We start from the raw sequence: 21,718 nt of genomic DNA on the forward strand, positions 1-21,718 counted from the left end.
GGTGACAGTGAAGAGAGAAGGGACTGATAGATTGTAAATATCCGTGTAAGAGAACAAGTTAAACCTCTGTTCTAGGTATAGGTATGAAAGACAATCTTCTAAAAGACACAATAAAATGAAAGAAAAGACAAGTCATAACTAGCAAAGAAACACACAGGATATAGGAGGAACCTAATATCAAAGGAAGAGACAATAAATAACTTTTACAATTTGACAGAGGATACAAACAAGGCATTTGCAGAGGAAAAGTAGACTGACTCAGGGGCCAGGCTTATGTCAGTGGCGGTGATGACCCAGTGCTGCTCCTGCATGCTACATGTTAATCTATCAATTCCTAAGTTGTTACAGAAAATAGAAAAAGTGCCCAAACGGCCTGGACCTTTTTATGAAGCAGTGAAAACCTAATTCCAGAACCAGATGAAGATAATTACAGAAAATGATCAGCTTATGTCACTTACAGGCAAACTAAATGCAAAAATCCTATGTGAAATATCTGCTAACTGAACCTAATAGTATAAAAAAAAATTCATAATGATCGGTTTATCTCTGAACTGTAAAGATGGTTCAGCATCCTTAAGGTATACCAGAAATACTTCATAATGATCCGTTAGTTTATCCCTGAATTGTAAAGATGGTTCAACATTAGAAAATCTGTCTGGGTGATCTGGTGCATATTAACAGAATGAAGAAATCATTTGACATTTTTGATGAAGCGTTTGAGGAAAAAAAAAGTTGTATATGATTAAAACTGAAAGCACCATGGTTACCATCCCACTTTCCAGATGGGAACATGCAGTACTGGGATTAAGTGGCGTGGTCAGTCTCACGGTGGGTGGAAGAACACACAGTGTTCTGACCCGAGGGCGGTAAAGGGCTGCTTTTTCAAAACAAAACAAACTGCCTTTAAAAGCGTAAACCTCACGCAGAGAATAGGATTGGGTTACATCACAGTGAAGAATTTCTGGTTGATAAATTACTGTAGACAAAATTAAGAGGCAGATGGCAGATTAAGGGGGAAAAGCTTACAGTTCTAAATCAGCCAGAAATTAGCATTTAATATTCAAACCAGTAAGGAAAAGAATGAAAACCCATATCGGAAAATGGGCAAAAAATAGCAACAGGCAGTTTATAGACAAGGAAACCCAAAGGGGCAAAAAGAAGGAAAACTCAGATTCTGAGAACTCACACACATCTTACTAGAGCAGCAGGAGGGGAACGATGGGGAGCGTGAGTGTCGGTGGGTGTGGGGCCGCAGGAGCCCCAAGGCCCTGCTCGTGGTGGATGCTGACCGGGGCAGTCATTCTCGGGGGCAGTGGGGGCTTCCTTGTAGTTGGAAAGATGACTGTTTTCCAGTCCTGGGTGTGAAGCCTGAGAGGGGCCCGAGTGGGTCCCCTGGGCCGGAGGCAGGCAGTGGGCGACCGTGTGGCTTTGTGTGTCCAGGCTCTGGTCTCTGCGAGGTGCGCTGTGCGACGGGAGGTGGGTGCCTCGGGGTGCTGTGCTCCAGTTAGCAGGGCAGGCAGAGCTCCCAGCTATGCTGGGACCGTCCCGAGTGCAGGGAGGGTGCGATTCACGGCCAGTCACGGGTCTCAGAATCCACATGGGTAAAATGACTGTACATTTTACAACAATGAAGGTAACAGGCATGGAACACATCAGCATAGCTGTGTTGAGCAGGGAATGGAGAGTAGGGATGAATTAGGAGGAGGAATGGGCTAGACTTCAGGTCCCTTCCCATAAATGTATTGCCCCAAGCCATCTGAAAGCCACTCAGAAGTCATCCTAAAATGAGGTTTCTCACAAGCAGATTGAAGATAGGACCCAGCACTAAGGATGGTGGGACCTGTAGCTGCCCTCAAGCTCCGTTTAGTGCTGTCTTGAATTGTGTCACCAAAAAAAAAACAGGAAATCCAGACAGAATAGGCAAAAGTCTTAAGTTTCTAGTCCCCAGACAGTGGAGACACCAGGAGCGTTGAAGAGGAAACCATCCTTTGGTGTTTCATGTCCCCAAGCCCTCTGACCCCTTAAGGCTCGGTTTGCCCCACTCCTGGCCGCTGTTCCCGCTCTCTCCCGCCACAGGTTTGTCCTTCTCAGGCCTTGTCAGAGATGGCTCGAGAAGCTGGTCCTGGCTCAGCTGCATGGCCTCCTGCTTCCGGGACCTCAGCCAGCAAGCCGATGGGGGGCTTGGCCCTGGGCGCAAAACCTTTAACTGAAGACTCGTTCCTTCAAACAGGTTCATTTGACACCTTCTCCGAGCCTGCAGTTTTGCTTATATGCAGTCGTGGACGTAGTATTCCCCCAAATACCTCATTTTAGGAGTATTCTGAAAGTCTTGTCCATTTCTTTTTCTGTTTTGCACCCTTGGCCTCAGAGTGTTGAGATCCTACCGGTATGTACAGTGCCGCGGGGCTGTTCTTTACCAGACACCAACCGCATCACATCGTCCCTCTCTCAGCTCCCACGTGTGTGGTCCTCCCCTTCCGTGGTCTCCCCGGCGTGTCTGTGGCCCCTGCGCCCCCTCCCCGAGCATGCTTAGCCCCGGGGCTTGGCTCCACGGCCACCATGACTTAAGAGCCATCGCATGCGTCCTCATCCTCTGCCTGCTGGTGCCACCTTGGCCTCTCACGCTGCCTGTCGCCCTCTTTATGCAGTGAGGAAGGAAAACTGTCTACCTCTCAAGATGCTGCTTGTAAGGACGTGGAGGAGAGCCCGGAGACGGCGGAGGGCAAGTCTGTGGCCCCCCTGCCCCCCAGCAGCAGCCCAGAGCAGAGGTGAGTGCCTGCTTCCTGCCGGCCGTCTCAGCCCTGCCCCGCTTTGTCTCCTGGGAGCCGGGAGGGGCGCGGGCCTGGGGCTGAGGGCCGTTACAGCTGTCCTCGGCTCACCGGTGACTGCTCAGCACAGTGGTGTTCCTCAGTCCTGGATGGCAGCCAGGTGACTGAGCTGAGAACTCACGTGTCACAGCGCGCCTCCTAGCCCAGAAGCTGAAAACCGTCTGCTGCTTGGAGGTAGTGTCACTGGTTCTCTGAGAAGTTGTTGGGGGTGGAAGGGCCTCTCATTCTGGCATACCCCCTCCTGTTTTTCTCAAAGGGGCACCAAGTTGGGGCTGATACTGAGCCCCTCCAGGATTGGGTTCCCTCTGTCCTGCAGTCACCCAGCTACCAAGACAAGCGGCTCCTGTGCCCACTTGTGCAGATGTGTCCACGTGACACTCAGGTGGCTTCCCAGAGTGCAGCTCCCTGTGTGTAAGCTCAGTGTTCTGAACTCTTAATGTGAGTCCCTCTTTGGTTTTATTTTTGCAAAATACGTATCTTGTCCAAATGAAGTATGAAGCTCCTCCCTGCAGAGTCAAGGGATTTGCAGTATAATGTTCCCTCTCTAGTGGCCTTAAGCTTAGCCTGAGCCAGTGGTCTGGAGGCACAGGCCAAGCCCCAGCCTCCGCCGGTCCCCGAGGGCCACCGTAGGCCCCACAAGCCAGGACAGCCTCCTGCTGCATCAGAACTTGCCTTGGACCACACAGACCTCTGCTCAGCCCTGCACAGAGGGAACTTTTTTGATTGAATATATCCAATATATATTGAATATATCCTATGTATATATATATATATAGAATCAAAAATATATCCTTTTTTGATTGTAGATTCCTTCCATAAGGAATAGAGGAACCTTAGGAAGCCTTTTCAGGGACGTGCTTTCTGCTCACCTGACCCCCCAAAATCCAGGTGTTTTAGGGGTAGTATAACCAGTGGTTACCAACAGGGGGCACTCTCGGTTCACAAGTCCGTAAACCTCTTGTTCCTTGTGTAGCAAACCCAGCTTTTCTTTCTCTTGAGGAAATTACTGTTTGAATGAGGGCTTTGCTTTTGCAATTAATTACTTTGTATAAACTGAGTCCGTTATAAGAACTACTTGTACCTGTTGGCTCTAGTGGAGGATTTGGGAGGAAGAATCGAGGGGCCCTCTAGCTGTGGGGGTCCAGCCTGAGCTGTGCTGCTCAGGGACTAGGTAAGTCATTTTTTGCCTGGAGTTTTTTCCTTTGTTTTTCCAGAGGTCCTCGTAGATCTGACTTCCAATCAGTTATCACCATCTCCGCACTGTCTGCCTGTAAATTTCCTTTATGTTGTGCGCTGCCTACAACCTAGCTAACCCGCCTGCTCTGGAGTCGTGGCTCCTGGGTCTGCTTTCTCTGATGCGAGTGAGGCAGGCCTGTGGGAGCAGTTACTGGGCTCTGAAGTGCAGGGTGTCTGTCCCAGGGGAAACCTGCGTGTTCTTCTCCTAGCCTGGAGACATCTCCCAACCTGCAGGCCTCAGGTGGCGGAGGAGCAGGAAGGGAGGGAGGGGGGCGTCACACACTGGGAAGCGGTTTGGTCCTGGTGATAGACCCACAGAGAACACGGGGGCGTGAAGACTGCCTGCCGCCGGGTGAAGGACTAGAAGGGGTGCTCTGGGAAGCGGACTCCTGACCACAGGGACAGAGGCAGGCTTGCTGATGCAGCACGCCGCATTCCGAGAGCAGCGTATGTAAAGCGGTGCTGAAGATGGAGACAGCTGCTTGGGACTTAAGTGTGCAGTCTTACCCTCGGGGGTCCATCTACCAAACACGAGGCTTTAGGTGCACTGTTGACTTAAAGATGTCTGTTGCCACAAAACGTTATCTTTCAGTGTTGATCAAGTGTGTGTGGTATTGTGCCATTAGTGTGTAGATAGGCATTTTCATACGTTGTAGTCCTACTAATCTCTATGGAGACTTACCGTCTCCCTTTTACAGGGGGTAAAAATAAGCTGGGAGAGGTCGAGAAATGTACTGAAGATCACACAGCTCGCGGGTGGTGAAGGCAGGGCCTGTGTCTCTGTGGCGTAATGAGACAGCGTCCAGTGTGGGTCACATCTGCCGTGTGTGTGGAGCTGACTTCACGGGTCTCTGTTGGGACTGACGGGCTGGGGCGTGGACGCCGGGTCAGGAGGCCTCGTGCTGCCCGCCATCAGCACTGTTTCCTTTCCGGGGTCTTCTCTGGAAAGTGTTGGGAGCACCGCGAAGGGTCTCCTACGTGCTCCAGTTGTGTTTTTGGCAGGAACATCCTGGGTACCCTGTCATCTCACACACACACACACACACATACACACAGCAGCGTTACCCTGATACACCTACACAGCTTTACCCTGAGACAGACAGACAGACAGACACACACACACACACACACACACCCCAGCGTTACCCTGACACACACATACACACCAGCATTACCCTGACACACCCACACAGCTTTACCCTGACACACACACACACCAGCGTTAGCCTGACACACACACCAGCGTTACCCTGACACACACACCAGCGTTACCCTGACACACACACCAGCATTACCCTGACACACACACACACACACACACCCCAGCGTTACCCTGACCTTTGCTTCATGGGAATACGTGTTACAGGGCACACCTTTGTTCTCAAAGTTGGTCCTTTTAAGACAGACTTTTCTCTTGTTTCCCCTCACCCCTGCCCTACCTCTTCTCTGAGTAGCAGAATCCTGCTTTTCCAAGTGAAATTTCATGTGGATGGCAGTGTATGGAACATGAAAAGCTGTGCTGAAGGAGGGGTGATCAGATACCTACTGAAGGCTCAGGGAACAGTGGCTGCAGACCGCTGGCCCTTCTGTCCCCGTGCTTCCGGCGGCAAGGCGGGGAGGGTCTCCCAGCACCTGCTGCTCTGTAGCCCTTGTCAACCCCAGCCAAAGCTTAGAGCTGTGCGGTTCGTTTCTGGAGCTTTAGGAGCGTTCACTTAAGAAGCGTTTCGTGGGGTGACTCCTGAGTGCAGGCTTTGTTCTAGGCCCGCCTGAACAGTGTTCTGATGGATGTCGTCCACCCCCTCCAGCGGGGCGGCACGGCGTTGGTCTCTCTGGGAGTCCTGAGGCCGTCTCTCGCCCCCCTGCAGGACTGAGCAGCCGAGCGTGCCGGGCGACGCGGCGGTCAATGGCCCCGTATGATGAGGAGCCCCCCATGCTGCTGACCGAGGGCTGCGGGCGCCACGCGGGCGGGGCTCCGGGCTGCGTGGGGAGCCCGCCGGGCCACCGCCGCTGCACTCACTCTGCAAGGGATCAGGACCAGCAAGCTTTCTATTCTAGTCTAAGACGCTGTACAGAGAAACCCAGACGTGTACAAATGTTGCACATTGACAAATACCAAGAATTTTTGCGTATGTTTATATTGTATTGTTCTAAATAATGGGTAGCCTGTGAAATAAGATCTTGCCACCCATGTAATAATAGTAGTAATACTATAGTTAAAATGGCTGTAAGAATAGTTTTATAAAAGTGAATACACAGATCTATTGTATTTGAAACATAACTATTTGACAATTATTAGTGTGACCAAAGTATTAGGCAGTTTTCATACATTTTTCACCTTGTACAAAATTCTGAATTCATTTTTCTTCCAGGTTGACAAGGAGTTGTAGGATTGAAATGCCCTCTAAGTGTTATTTTGGTTGTTCTAACTTACAAAAGTGATTTTGAATAAGAAATATTTGGTGTTCTTTTTATAACCAGTTTTTAATTGGTAACTGTTTTCTGTATTGTTTAAAAACGGATCAAAAAATGTAAGTCTATTGGTAGAGATTAAGTATTTATTGCTACAACTTAGTTGATAAATTGTGTTATTGTAAAGCCATATGTTCTGTTAAAGTCTTGTTTGCTTGAACTGTTTATCCCTACAGGTGAAACACTAGAATATTTGGAGTGTACATGGCTTGTGGTTTGGGTTTTTTTTTTTTTGTTTTATGTTTTGTTTTGGTTGTTCATCTGCCTTTTAACCCATTCACCAAAATTTACCTTGTTAATAACAAGCATCACCAATGAACATTTCAGAGCAATCTGCATCTGTAACATACCTGAATCGTATTAGGCAAGTCAGTGGGGAAATGCTCGTGCTGCTAATGGAATTAGAGTGCGTTCATTTTACAGGCTCGTCTTTTTAAACTAGAAATCAGAGTCCAGCACCTCAGCATGTTCATTGTTTTACTGTACCTTGTGAGGTTTTCACTCGTAAATTCTAAACCAGTGTATTTTTTTTTAGAACTGGTTTGTGTACATATATAGTGATTATGGATACTAATTCAGTGTAATTTATAATTTTCTATGTCGATATAAAAATACATCACAGCCTTCTCAAACAGCTGAAGCAATATATCGCATATTGCCATACCGTCTGGTGAAAGGGTTAGATTACTTCACCTCTTGCACTTTTAGATGCGAATCAGTTTTTCATTCTGTAATAGAAAATTATTCACGTATTTTTACATCATTTGTTTTTCCTGACCAGTATTTAAAACCAAAAGGATATTCTGAAAAATGGCCAACGATTTTTTTAGAAATAGCATCCCAAGCAGCGTGCCTAAACATTACATTGCATATGGAAATAAAAAAAATCAAATGTCTAATGCCTTATTTCTGGTTTACTTTTCCACTGTAAATGGTGTGGAGGCCCTTGGTGAGGTTTCCGGAGGCAGACTAGCCCCCAAGGACAGTGGGGCCAGCCGCGTGCCCTGGGACAGTCAGTGGGGCTGCCACGCTGGCCTCTGCACCAACTCAGGGACCCTTTCTGTCGGGAGCTCCTCTCAGAAGACACTGTCCTCGAGCACGCTCCCCTGGACCCTCAACGCCGCCAGAGGACAGGCCTCCCCTCGCTGGTCTCAAGGGTGCTGACCGACGCGGCCCGACCTTGGGGACTGCCGGCGGCCGGCGAGCCCTGGTCTGGCCTGGTGGAGAGCTCTGCAGGGGCCGCCTGGCTCCAGGGCTGCACGCACAGTCCCGCACCCTCTGGATCTCCTCGGCCTCTGCACCTTCCCAAGGTAAACCCGGCATCTTGTTCATCCCACCCGCTGCTGATGGAAGGGCCCTTGGGGCTTCTCCTTGGGGTGTGTCCTGCTCATCTCGCCTGGCAGGGAAGGGACACGGGTGGGCAGTGCAGAGTCTGTTGAGAGTGGGAGTCTGCCTGCCCCAGGGATTGGAGCGAGTACATGCTCATTGAGTTTCTACTTTAATTTTTGTGGGTTGGCCCTACTGAATGCAAGACTACAGATGTCTATAATACCAGACCTGTATTTAAAAAAAGAAAAAAAAAACGACAAAATAAAGCCTGGTTCTTTGTTTCCAGAAGTCTTCTCTGTACCTTGCTTGGGCTCTAGTAACCAGACAGGGTTTGGGGCCGTGAGAGCGCACCACCGGATTCTGAGGGGTCAGGCTCCCTGGCACGTGATCCTGGGCTGGCGAGAAGGAGCCATGCTGGGTGATGAGCTGCACGCGCCCTGCCCCCACGGCGAGAGCAGTCGGTGCCGACGGCGGGAGCACCACGAGCCCGAGTCTTCCCTGCTGTGCATGTCCTCCGTGTTTAGCGCCTCCTCAGCCTGGGGCTCTGGCATCTAGACCCAGCAGTAACTTGGAGGTGAAACTTCTCAGTTGTTCCACAACGCTGCTGCCACGGCACAGCTGCTCGCTGTCCCTGTTTCCCCATCTGTTTGCATGAGAAAGTGTTCCCCTGGTTGGTACCCGTCCCCCAGAGCCAGCTGGTCACCAGGCCCCTGTGTTAGTCTGGACACACACCTCTACGTACCTGGACGCCGCAGGACCTGCCAGGCTCTCAGAGCCAGGGCACCAAGGGCACCGGGGCCAGCTGGCACTGACATACTCACAAGTCACTCCACCCACACAGGATGGAGAACTTTTCTGTCTCAGCTGCTTTTTCCGTCACATGGGAAAACCACAGCAACGAGTTCATGGATGTAAAACAATGAAGTGTTAGTATGAACGCCCTGCTCGCTTCTCCAGCTGCTAATGTCACCTACTGGCCTTTGCAAATCTTGGCTTCGAGCCTGGGTTTGAGCTGATTACAGCCTGCACCTCCGGAGAACTCAGGTGCCTTCACTCCAGAAAGATGAATTTAATAATTTTTTTGCCTCAGGGTCAGCTACCTCTCACGTACCAGCTCTGGCACAACACCTGTGTTCAGTTTTGTCGGGACAGAGCCACGCCCCTTGCTTTGTCCACTGTCTGCTGCTCCTGGACCCCGGGGACAGGCCAGGAGTCGAGTTGCTTGCCTCACTCCACAGCCAGCCTTTCCTTTGATTCAGTTTCTTTGTCTGCTTCCTGTTCCTGTCCTTACTGATGCCTTTCCTGCTGAGCCCTTCATTTCAGTGGTCAGTGTCTGGGCTTTGCCCTCACCATCTCTACCAGTCTTGCATCGCTTACCTAGTGAACAGCACGAAGTGCTGCCTTTGAATTTATTCCCTGAGATGGCTTGTATGTGCTTGAAGAGGAGGGCCACTCAGCTGACGGTGTTTCATACCATATGACATAAGATGTTGGGTGGTTCTGTTTTTATTTCTCCTGTACGGTTCTCCGCTTGTTAACCGAAACTGAGATCTTCAAGCACTGTCCTAAAAGCTTTATGTGCATTAACTTTCCTTCACAGCAGTTTTATGAGATGGATGGCTGTCCTCATTTCACATGTGCATGAGAGGGTCACAGATGTTAGTTTTGTGAAGGTTAACTTTCCAGTATTTAAAGAACAGTGCTCAGTGTGGAAATGCTCAGCTAATATCAGCTGCCAATGTCAGTAACTGTTGGTTACTATGGTACACTACCAATCAGATCCTTATGGTGGTTATTTTTTTCTTAGAATTTGTCAGTTTGGTGTCAGAGTAGAGCAGTGAGTGGAGACTGTCAAACATTGTTTGGTGGCCGGTAGAACAGTAGAAATGTTACAGGTGTTGCAGTAGGCAAAGCCAGGTGGTGAACAAAACAGTCTGACCGCGGACCAGTGTGTGTATGAGAATCACACTTGGCGGGGTTGCAGGAGCAGTGGCTTCTGAGGGGCGCATGCTTGCTCCTGGCAGCCCCAGCTGGCTGCTCTCGTGATCACTGGCATTGTGTAGTTGCAACAGAGGCCATGTGGCCTGCAGACCCCAACATGTTTATTCTCTGGCGTTTATAGAGAAAGCTTGCTGGCCCCTGAAATAGGTCTGTGAAATGGAATAGAAGCCAGGAGTAGACTCACAGGTACATGGTGAGTTAATTTTCAACAACATTGCCAAGGCAGTTACACAGGGAAAGGAAAGTCTTTTCAGCTGGCAGCTGGCTATCTGTATGGAAAGAAATTAACCTTGAATCCTCTCAAACACCATATACAAAAATTAATACATAGGACTGACGGGGGGACTCCCTGGTGGTACAGTGGTTAGGACTTAGCACTTTCACTGCTGAGGGCCCGAGTTCAGTCCCTGGTCAGGGAATTGCGATTCCCCAAGCCACGTGTCTGCCACAGCTCCCCCCCCCCCCCAAAAAAAAAAACAGAACAAAATAGGCGATTGATCTAAAAACATAAGTATCTACATAAGCTTCTAGAAGAAAACAATAATTAGCTTTGCAATGGGCAAAGAATTCTTAGGACACAAATCACAAGGGAAAAGAAATGAGGCTGCCGTCAAAATGAAATTTTTCTGCTCTTCACAATGAACAGTTTAGACTGTGGACAGCCAGGACAGAGTAACCTCTGTGAGTCTGACAGAGGACTCCCATCCAGGAAATAGAAAAATGCAGCTGAAACAATGTGGTGAAGTGGAACCAATGGGAAAGGGATGAGCACATCACCGAGGAGTCACACGAGTGACCAATAAGAACATGAGCGGTTGTGTCGAGTCACCAGTCACTAGGGAATGCAGGTTAAAATCACAAGTAGCTACCCTTTTCCCCCTGGTAGAATGGCTAAAATTAAGACCAACATTACCAAATACTGATGAAAATGTGGAGCCAGTCGTTCATAATAACAAAAAACATGTCCAACAGTGGGAAAATCAGTAAGCAGATTATAGTATGTGAGGTCACAGCTGTTCATGGAGGTCCATGCAGGTGGGAGGCTGCGGACAGCAGCTGGGTGGGCTCCTGCTAAGTTGTTTCAGTAGTGTCCAACTCTGTGTGCCTTATGGACTGTAGCCCCCCCACCAGGCTCCTCTGTCCATGGGATTCTCCAGGCAAGAATACTGGTGGGGGGAGTAGGGGTTTGCCATGCTCTCCTCCAGGGGACCTTCCTGGACAGCAGCTGGATGAACTCACTCATAAAACAAGTGGGAAAAGGGAGCCAACCTCTGTCTGGTGCTGCAGCTTCCCTGGAGCAGCTGGGACCTCATCCTGGATCAGCCTGCCCCACAGTGGGCGACTCCATCCAGAATATTCTAGGGTCCCCTATACAGAGCAGGCACTTGGCACTATCACAGGAGATGGTTTGAGGCTGGACAGACTGTCATAAAGCCATTAGACAAAAACAGTGAACTCGGAGAAAAGAAAGAATCATGCCACCTCCGAAGAGCTTAGAAGCTGAAATTCCAAGATTGACGTACAGAATTCTAATGTTAACAAGAAATCATCCACTTCCATAACTAGGATCCACTTCAGGTGAAACTGATTTTATCAAACAGTCTCATAAAGACTATATTGTCATCCTGTTTATTTAACTTCTATGCAGAGTACATTATGCAAAATGCCAGCCCGTATGAATCACAAGCTGGAATCAAGACTGCTGGGAGAAATATCAATGACCTCAGATATGCAGAGGATACTGCGCTAATGGCAGAAAGCAAAAGAGCCTCTTGATGGAAGTGAAAGACTGAAAAAGCTGGCTTAGAACTCAACATTCAGAAAACTAAGATCATGGCATCTGGTCCTATCACTTCATGGCAAATAGACGGGGAATTGATGGAAACAGACAGACTTTATTTTCTTGGGCTCCAAAACCACTGTGGATGGTGACTGCAGCCATGAAATTAAAAGAGGCTCCTCAGAAGAAAAGCTATGACAAACCTAGACAGCGTACTGAAAAGCAGAGACATCACTTTGCGGACAGGGATCCATATAGTGAAAGCTTTGGTTTTTCCATTGGTCACATACAGGTATGAGAGTTGGACCGTAAAGAAGGCTGAGCTCCAAAGAATTGATGTTTTTGAACTGTGGTGCTGGAGAAGACTCTTTGAGAGTTCTTGGACTACAAAGAGATCAAACCAAAATCAATCCTGAATATTCACTGGAAGGACTGATGCTGAGGCTCCAATACTTTAACCACCTAGGTGAAGAGCCAACTCATTGGAAAAGACCCTGATGCTGGAAAAGATTGAGGGCAGGAGGAGAAGGGGGGCAACAGAGGGATGGTCGGATGGCATCACCTACTCAGTGGACATGAGTTTCAGCAAACTCTGGGAGACGGTAAAGGACAGGAAAGCCTGGCATGCTGCCCATCCATGGGGTCATAAAAAATTGGACACAGCTGAGCGAACGAACAACAACATCAGACTAAAGTAAGGATGTTTAGGAGGCTCAAGGAGAGAAACAAAGATACACAGAATGAAGATGTTCCTCCCCACCCAAAGAAAATTATTGTAAACAAAACATCTAGAAGAAGAGAGGAAAACCAATCAGAAATCTTGTAAATGAAAAACACAGCCAGTAACATTTTTTTAAAAGTCAGTAGACAAAATCATCTGTGAACATAAGTAGAGGGCTGACAGGTTAGAAGATAGTTCTGAGACCTTAGGCCAGAACCTTGCATGCTTGCAGGGCTTGGCGGATTGGTCGAGGCTGTAGCATGGTCTGAGGAGAGTTGCAGAAGATTGTGGAGAAGCAATGTTTGAACAAATACTAGCTGGTTATTTTCCAGAATTAGAAAAGACATTCTTAGATGGAAGTTGTATTTGGAATTCTAAGCAGGATAAAGAATAATCCCTTAGCACTTGCTCAATTGATTTGAAAGAGTATGCACGGGGTATCCTTGAGACAAAAGAGCATTTTCTGGTAAGTAAATGAAATTTGTTGGTCTCATTAAAGAACAAATGGATGACCAGAGGAAAACAGGTCTGTGGTGATTATGTAGTTGTGGGAGCATGGAGGCGGGGGAAGCACACAGGAATATACACCAGATGGGATGTACCTTGTTAATAGAATGAAGAATAAAAACCATACAATCTCAACAAATGCATAAAAAAGCATTTGACAGAATTCAACATCCTTTGGTAATAAGAAAACTCTCAGCAAATTGAGTATAGAAGGAACATACCACAACATAATCAAGACTGTATATGACAAGATAAGTGATTCCATTTCCTTCCAACAGTTATCATTCAGTCGCCCAGTCGTGTCTGACTCTGCGACCTCATGGACTGCAGCATGCCAGGTCTCTCTGTCCTTCACCATCTCCCGGAGTTTGCCCAAGCTCATGTCCATTGCATCAGTGATGCCATCCAGCCGTCTCATCCTCTGAGGCCCTCTTCTCCTGCCCTCGATCTTTCCCAGCATCAGGGGCTATTCCAATGAGTCAGCTGTTCACATCAGATGACCAAAATACTGGAGCTTCAGCTTTAGCATCGGTCCTTCCAGTGAATATTCAGGGTTGATTTCCCTTAAGATTGACTGGTTTGATACTTCTGATAAATACCCAGAATTGGGATTACTGAATCATATGGTCGTTCTATTTTTAATTTTTTGAGGAAACTGCATACAGTTTTCCAAAATGGCTGCACCGATTTACATTAACTGTACAAGGGTTCCCCTTTCTCCACATTTTCACCAGTATTTGATAATGGCCTTTTTAACAGGTATGAGGTGCTATCTCATTGTAGTTTTGGTTTACATATCCCTGATGATTATCGATGCTGAGCTCCTTGCCATGCTCCTGTTGGCCATTTGTATGCCTTTGTAAAAATGTATATTCAGGTTCTTTGCCCCCTTTTTAATTGGATTATTTGTGAATTTTGCTTTTGAGTTTATGGGGCTTCCCAGGTGGTACTAGAGGTAAAGAATCCTTCTGACAGTGCAGGAGATTTCAAGTTTGATCCCTGGGTTGGGAAGATCCCCTGGAGAAGGGAATGCAACCCACTCCAGTATTCTTGCCTGGGGAGTCTCATGGACAGAGGAGTCTGGCAGCCTTCTGTCCATGGGGTCGAAAAGAGTCAGACACGACTGAAGTGACATAATCTGCATGCATGCATGTATGAGTTCCTTATATTTTTTGTAGATTAATCCTTTGTCAGATATATGGCTCACAAATATTAATATGTTTTTTCCCTTTGTAGGTTGCCTCTTCATTTTATCATTTGTTTCTTTTGCTGGGCAGAACCTTTTAGTTTGATGTAGTTCTGCTTGTTTACTTTTGCTGTCAAAATAAACAATATGATTTTGGTGTCACATCCAAAAAATATTACCAAAACCAGTGTCAAGGAACCTTGTCTCCATGTTTTCTTCTAGGAGTTTTTATTGTCAGGTCTTCCATTTCAAGTTAATTTTGCAAGTGGTGCAAGACAGGAGTCTGACGTCATTATTTTGCACACTTCTGTTTTCTTTCATCACCTTGCCTGCGTCGTTCCTTTATCTAAGGAGCACGTAGTGCTGTTTCTCTCAATGTAATATGTTGTTTTTCTTTCTTGCAACTTTCAAGGTGTCCTCTTTGGCTTTGGCTTTTAGCAGTTTGTTATGATGTGCCAAGGTTTGAGAAACTGGGGGTGATTATTTCTTCCTGTATCTTTTCTGCCTTTCTCTTCCCTTTCATGCCCTCTCCGGCTTTCCTCTCCTGGGATTCCAGTTACATGTGTGTTAGACTGCTTCATGTTCCACAGAGCTCTCAGGCTGTCCCTTTGCCCTCGGTCTTCTTCCTCTTTGCTTTTTTGGTTAATTTCTATTGACCTATCTTCAAGTTCACAAGTTCTTTCTTCTACCATCTCCTTTTTGAGCCTATCTAGTGAACTTTGCATTTATGTTATTTTACTTTTGGACTCTAGAATTTTCATTTGATTCTTTTTTGGAGTTCTCTTTTCTCTGTTGAGATCCCCATCTGTTTCCTCTTTAAGACTATGTTTTTCTTCAGCTATTTGATCATTTGAAATTTAATTCCTTGAACATATTTATAATAGCTGTTTCAAAGCCTTTCTGCTAAATCTAACCTCTGGGTCCACTTGGGGTCAGTTTCTGTTGACTGCCTTCTTCCTGAATTTGAATCACAAATTCTTGTTGCTTCATGTGTCTAGTTATTTTGTGTTGCTAATTGGACAGCATAGGTAGTATTTTGCAGCCACTTTGGATTCTGTTATGTTCTTCTCAAGATTGTTGGGAGTTAACTTGACAGATCTGAAACTGTAAAGTCTGTCTCCTCCATGGTGTGTAGCAGCCGGCATTTCTGCTCAGCTTTTTAGCTTCCAGCTGTAGCCTTTGTGGCTTGCCCTCTGTGTCTGCATACTTAACGGAATTTATACTCAGATTTGGAGGCTCAGCCCTTCTGTAGCTTCCTTGTCTGGGAACGTGACACACAATTTTCCAGCATGTCTGCCAGTCCCCACTCTATCCTATGACACTTCAAGCCAGTAAGGCTTCAGCTTTCTTCCGCTAAGTTCTGTGTGTAGAGAGAAGACTCGTGAATATCACCCGGAGCGGTTGTCTTTTAAGGGTAGATGCCTCTCTCATACCTGTCTGCTTTTTTACCGAGGTCCCTTAGAGCTCTGCTGTGCGTGTGTGGTTTGGTGGTTATCTAGGGATCTGGGCAGAGTGTTGTTTTGTGGGTGGGGCTCACCATGCGGCTTGTGGGATGTCAGTCCCCACCAGGAATTGAACCCAGACCATAGAAGTGAAAACGCCAACCACTAGGTCACCAGGGAATTCCCCTGGGCAGAGTTTATACTCAGATTCTGGGTCTCATTCCCTTCTGCTTCCAGGATTTCTCCCGTTTCCAGCTTCTCTGTCACCCTGAGCTGGAAGATTGTGACTTTCCACTGCCGTGACTGTGGAACATACCGCATTGAGGGGCTGGCCTTTTATGCCTTTTCAGTCACTGACCGTAGCCACCCCTGGGCAGGATGCAGAAACGTGATTTCCATCCGCTGAGGGCATGTCTCCAGACAAGGGGCCGTCCTGAGAGGTTCACCACCAACATCCACAGCAGCAACCGTCCCCAGCCTGGTAAAGTGGATCCGAGGGGCACCAACAGCAAGTCACCCCTGGGTATCCCCTCGTCCTCCTTTTTGCTCATATCCTGACATTCTCTTTCTGAACTCAGGGGAAGCCCCAGATTTCTCTCTGAGACACCACCCCCACCATGATTCCAGGCCCCTAAGACACCACCATGGAAGGCTTGCTCAGGGATCTGTCTTCCTGGTCAGACGCCTCTGTCCCAGGAACTGTCAACAGTATCCTGCCTCAGGGATGAAATCACACGCTGGCTTCTGTTTCATATGATCCGCTCAGACGCTGCCCTGCCCCTCGGAGCTTCCGCCACGCCAGGGTGGATGGAGAGGTGATGCCCGCAGAGCAAACACTCAGAGGTTTCCTTGAGGGAAATTTTATTCTATTTTTTGGCCATACTGCGCATCATAAGGGATCTTAGTTCTCCAATCTGAGATGGAACCCATGCCCTCGGCAGTGGAAGCGTGGCATCCACTGCCACCCTCCCAGTACAGGGGGCCTAGGTTCAGTCCCTCATCAGGAAATGACCCCACGTGCCACAATGAAGACTTTACATGTCACCAAGATCAAAGATCAAAGATTCCAAGGGCCAGAACTAAGGCCTGCACAGGCAAATAAATACATGATTTAAAAAACAGCCTATGGATTTTAGGGCCTTTCTTCTTTTATTTATCTAACAGGGAGTGGCATGATTTTGCAGAGAAAGTAACAGTTTGTGTAGACTGGATTGAAAGGCGAAATCTTTCCCCTCTGACTACAGCGTCAATAGTGGCTCAGATGGTAGAGTCTGCCCTCAGCGCAGGAATCCTGGGTTCGATCCCTGGGTCAGGAAGATCACCTGGAGGAGGGAAGGGCTATCCACTCCAGTATTCTTGCATGGAAAATTCCATGGACAGAGGAGCCTGGTGGGCCCCAGTCCACAGGGTCGCGAAGAATTGGACACAACTGAACGACTAACACATTCATCTAACGGAGTGACATGATTTTGCAGAGAAAATAACAGAACAGTTTGTGTAGACTGGACTGAAAGGCGAAAACCACTAGGAAACAACTAATAAAGTCTTTTCCCTCTGATGACAGCTGCAATGCAAGGTCATTACAGAAATTCCAAACGTAGACGCACAAAGGAGAGCAAGCCACCTGCAGTTTCATCACCCGGCCTTACACGTTCCTTACCTTTTAAAGTGTCTAAAAATAGGAAAAGGAGTATGTCAAGGCTGTATATTGTCACCCTGTTTATTTAACTTATATGCAGAGTACATCATGATAAACGCTGGACTGGAAGAAGTACAAGCTGGAATCAAGATCGCCGGGAGAAATATCAATAACCTCAGATATGCAGATGACACCACCCTTATGGCAGAAAGTGAAGAGGAACTAAAAAGCCTCTTGATGAAAGTGGAGAGTGAAAAAATTGGCTTAAAGCTCAACATTCAGAAAACGAAGATCATGGCATCCGGTCCCATCACTTCATGGGAAATAGATGGGGAAACAGTGGAAACAGTGTCAGACTTTATTTTTCTGGGCTCCAAAATCACTGCAGATGGTGACTGCAGCCATAAAAGACGCTTACTCCTTGGAAGGAAAGTTATGACCAACCTAGATAGCATATTCAAAAGCAGAGACATTACTTTGCCAACAAAGAGAAAATAATGGAACAGTTTGTGTAGAGTGGACTGAAAGGCGAAAGCCACTATGAAATAACTAATAAAGTCAAGGCTATGGTTTTTCCTGTGGTCATGTATGGATGTGAGAGTTGGACTGTGAAGAAGGCTGAGCGCTGAAGAATTGATGCTTTTGAACTGTGGTGTTGGAGAAGACTCTTGAGAGTCCCTTGGACTGCAAGGAGATCCAACCAGTCCATTCTGAAGGAGATCAGCCCTGGGATTTCTTTGGAAGGAATGATGCTAAAGCTGAAACTCCAGTACTTTGGCCACCTCATGCGAAGAGTTGACTCATTGGAAAGGACTCATGCTGGGAGGGATTGGGGGCAGGAGGAGAAGGGGACGACAGAGGATGAGATGGCTGGATGGCATCACTGACTCGATGGACGTGAGTCTGAGTGAACTCTGGGAGTTGGTGGTGGACAGGGAGGCCTGGCGTGCTGCGATTCACGGGGTCGCAAAGAGTCGGACACGACTGAGCGACTGATCTGATCTGATCTGATCATGCTCATTTGCTTCACGGCCTTGTCTATCATCTGTTCCTCGCATGTCAGGAACAATTTATTAAGGCCATTCAAGTGAACTGAAAAACGCTGTTTTTAAAAAGGACCTTTCTTTTTCTATCCTGATATTTCTTGGATGAATCCTGCCTCTGAGTTCTGAGCATCTGTTTCATCATGATACAAAGAGCGTGTCCATGTTAATAAACACCAAATCCTAGGAGGTGCTGACTTCATTGGAGCCGGTGTTTTTATTTTAAAATCTAGCCAACACAAAATGTTCTACTTGGTGCTTTTTCCAACTTTGAAAAGAGAACCCAGCTTTTGAGCACCAGGCAGAATGGGGATCCTTTTCAGAGAAATGTTCAGCACAGGGTCCAATGGCTGAAAACAGACAGAGGCTGAAAACAAGTAAAGCTGCTCCGTGTAGAAAATTACAGGCCCCATAGATGCATATGACTAATTGTGGCTAATGCTCGCTGCTGCCAATTATCCTTATTAGCACGCACCGTCGGGCCCAAAATGACATTAATTACCACAAGCAGTAGTTCACTTGTGGGGACGGTGCATTGACAAAAAGGTTACCCTGTCCGGAAATTAATCATAACCTCTGCTTTGTTGGAAATTCAGGAAAACGGGGAAAAAAAGGTAAGCGAGTGAATTTTTTTAAAAAGGTGATGAAAGTTACACAGTAATTTGTCCTATTATTTTTGTACTATTTTATTTTCTCTGCTAAAGTGGACTAGGGCCATTGTATGCTTTTTTTAAAAAAAATCTGTGAGTGAGAGGCAAAATTACTTGCATTAGTGTTCACCCGAGACATTAAGGCCATTAGGGAGGCCATGCGAAAGAGCTCCCCAAGCTGAGCTTGGAAGAGGGACCGGGGTGGGCCTGGCGATGCTCCTCTACATGGCCCGGAGCCCCTCACCCAGAACCAGAGCCCAGCCCCATAGCCAGCTCTGCGCAAGCCCCTGGCCCTTCCATAGGCTCCCAGCTCTGCCCTGAGTGCCTTTCCCTGCCTGCACCTGGAGGGCCCTGTGGCCCTCCCACCTGCGGCTGATGGATCCCCTCAGGAGGGTGGAGACTCACGGCGGGGGACTCAGGCATAGAAGAGAGCCAGGCCCCTCCCAGCACACCCCCAGCTCCAGCGAGAGGAGCGCACACCCCTGACCTAGGCCAGCCCGTGTCTCTCCCAAGACAGCGTCCGAGCCCCGGGCACCTTGCTGGGCAGCGGGAGGTTGGGAGGAGGAACATCACCCTCCTCCCCCTCCTTTCACCCCCCCATTTCCCGTCCCCCATGTACCCCCAGGGCCCCAGGTCCTGAGTTCTGTTCCTTCACCCTCAGAGGCGGGGTCCATGCCATCAAATCCCGAATTTTCTGCAGGCACTTCACCTCTTGGGAGTGGCCTCTGCCGTACACAGGGATGGGGTCACCAGGCCCACCTTCAACCTCCTGTCCAGTCTTGGTTCAGCTTAGCTCTTGCTACACGCTGAGCCCTGGGGACCCTGTTTGCTCCACCGTTTGGAGCTGATACTCTGAGGCACAGGTGGTCCTGGAGCACAGAAGGTCAGAATGAGAACACAGGGCGCTTAGTCATCGGGCCCAAACCAGCGACTCGCAGGGAAGACCTGCCGCACGACTTAGATACGATGAGGTGGGATTCGTAGGGACCCACTCAGCACAAGGCTGGCTCCCCGAAGCCCCCACCACGTCCTGGAGCCTCAGGGATGTGGCGCCCACACCCCCGGCCCTGTCGGGTCCAGTTCTGAGTGTGGTTGTGTGTGGCTGAGGGTCACTCATGGGCACTGGTTGCGCCGCAGGTTCCCTTGAACTAACGATCAGTTTGTTTTTGCAGAAACACAAGGCTGCGTACTTCATTCCAGGCGCTGCACTCAGCTGGTCCTGGGCACGTGGGGTGCAGGCCAGCCCTGTCCTTGCCTGCATCTAGGCTGCAGGTGACATTGGAAGGCCCGGAAAGTGTAGACGGGGCACGAGGACTTGCGTGGCCTCCTGCTGCCGTCCCTGCCGGGGCCCTGGGGCCCAGTGCGGCTAGCTTTGATCGCAGCCCTGGAGCATGTTCTGGGGGGCTTCACTCTGAAAACAAAGCATCGCCATATCTACATACAGATCTCTGGCGGCCGATGAGCCGCAGGCGAGGGCTCCGCACCCCGGGGGTCACTCACTCCAGACTGGACTCAGCTGGTGCTCTGCCAGACAGGCTTCCCAGGCCATCGAGAGGCCTCTGTGACCTCCTGTGCCCTCTGACCTTGCCATGTCTCCCCAGGGTGGACGAGCTGAGCCTCCCTGGGAAGGTCTCCAGGCACGGGCCTGAGTGTGGCAAGGGCATATCCGTCCTGGGGAGGTGGTGGGACAGGCCCCCACCCCGCTGTCCCTGTTGAGGCGGGAGACACTGCGGCCCTCCGGCCTGTGTCCCCAGCGCGGGAGGAAGGTGGGGGCCTCAGGCCTCATCCTCACTCTCACCTGGGGGGGTCTGTGCTGTGGGTGTGGGTATGGGGGGCACAGGCCACAAGGATGTGCTCGTAGATCACAGGCCCCCGGCCGCTCTTCTGTGCAGACATTGGCAGGGGCGGGGGAGGTGCAGGGAGGCTGCCGCTGGCCCCTGGCAGGTAGTGTTCCCACCCTGGATCAATGGTGCTGAGCTGGGAACCTGGGCCTGAAGGTCCACTTCTGAGCCTAAAGGCAGAGCAGGGCACGTGGGAGGAGATCGGAGACCCCAGAGGGCCTGGTGGGCCTGGCAATGGAAGGAGTGGTGTTCCCCTGGGCCGGGCCCCCTCACTGGGCCAGAGGAGCCCGCCAGGTGGGAGGGCCCAGGCTGGGGGCTCAGGTGGGCGTCAGGGGCACCTGGGGCTGGGGAATGGCTCTGGGGAGGCCGAGGCCCAGGTGTGTGAGGGTCCCCAGAGCTGCGATGGGGGGAACGCCGGGCTGGCGGGGAGCAAGACCCTGGGTCCTCAATGGGCTGAGGGAGCTGAGTCCTCCCAGCCCTGGTCCTGGTCCTGGCTCTCCCAGTCCTGGTGGTCCTGTCTCGTGGGGCCTCTGGGTGGGACCTGCAGCTGCCACATCTGGGGACAGCTGCCTGGTCCTGGGTGACGGCTCACAGGGGTGAGGTCAGAAGGGGTGCAGGACACGGCCCTGACCACAGCCCCTCCGGGGGCAGCAACCTGCAGAGCCCCCTAGGTGCCCTGGCCGGGCCCCACCAGGAGGCTTCTGTGCAGGGTCCGAGGGCTCCCCAGGCCCCACGCCCATCCTGCGGAAGGTGGGGGGCTGCTGGCCAGCTGCTTGTCACTGAGAGCCCACGTCCTTCTGTCACATTTGGGCTGTTTCCTGGTTTGGCTGCTACACATGGTGCCTCTGAGGACATTCTAGGGTGTGTCCCCAGGGAAGACAGCACCACAGTCCCACTTGGGTGGCCCCGCAGCGGAGCTGTGAGGCGTGGACGTCCAGGTTGACCCGAGGATTCCGTCCCAAGGGGCAGAACCTTTTGCATTCTCCCCAGCGAGGCGTGAGGCCGCACCGGCCTACCCCCTGTCCCACACGAGCAGCGGTCGTGTT

At 49.5% G+C, this 21,718-nt stretch overlaps 1 protein-coding gene across 8 annotated transcripts in view; it reads left to right on the forward strand.

Annotated features, from left to right (window-relative positions):
* Positions 1 to 8,150, forward strand: part of PPP6R3 (protein phosphatase 6 regulatory subunit 3) — a 125,207-nt gene extending 117,057 nt beyond the window's left edge. For all 8 annotated transcript variants that reach the window (XM_044943791.2, XM_025286839.3, XM_025286841.3 and 5 more), the window contains 2 exons: positions 2,649 to 2,768; positions 5,930 to 8,150. In XM_044943791.2, the coding sequence (XP_044799726.2) occupies positions 2,649 to 2,768; positions 5,930 to 5,981 (172 nt within the window). In that variant the 3' untranslated portion in view covers positions 5,982 to 8,150. The remainder of the gene's footprint in view (positions 1 to 2,648; positions 2,769 to 5,929) is intronic.
* The last annotated feature ends 13,568 nt before the right edge of the window (positions 8,151 to 21,718 follow it).

This window comes from Bubalus bubalis, chromosome 5 (assembly GCF_019923935.1).
Source record: "Bubalus bubalis isolate 160015118507 breed Murrah chromosome 5, NDDB_SH_1, whole genome shotgun sequence".
Taxonomy (NCBI): domain Eukaryota; kingdom Metazoa; phylum Chordata; class Mammalia; order Artiodactyla; family Bovidae; genus Bubalus; species Bubalus bubalis.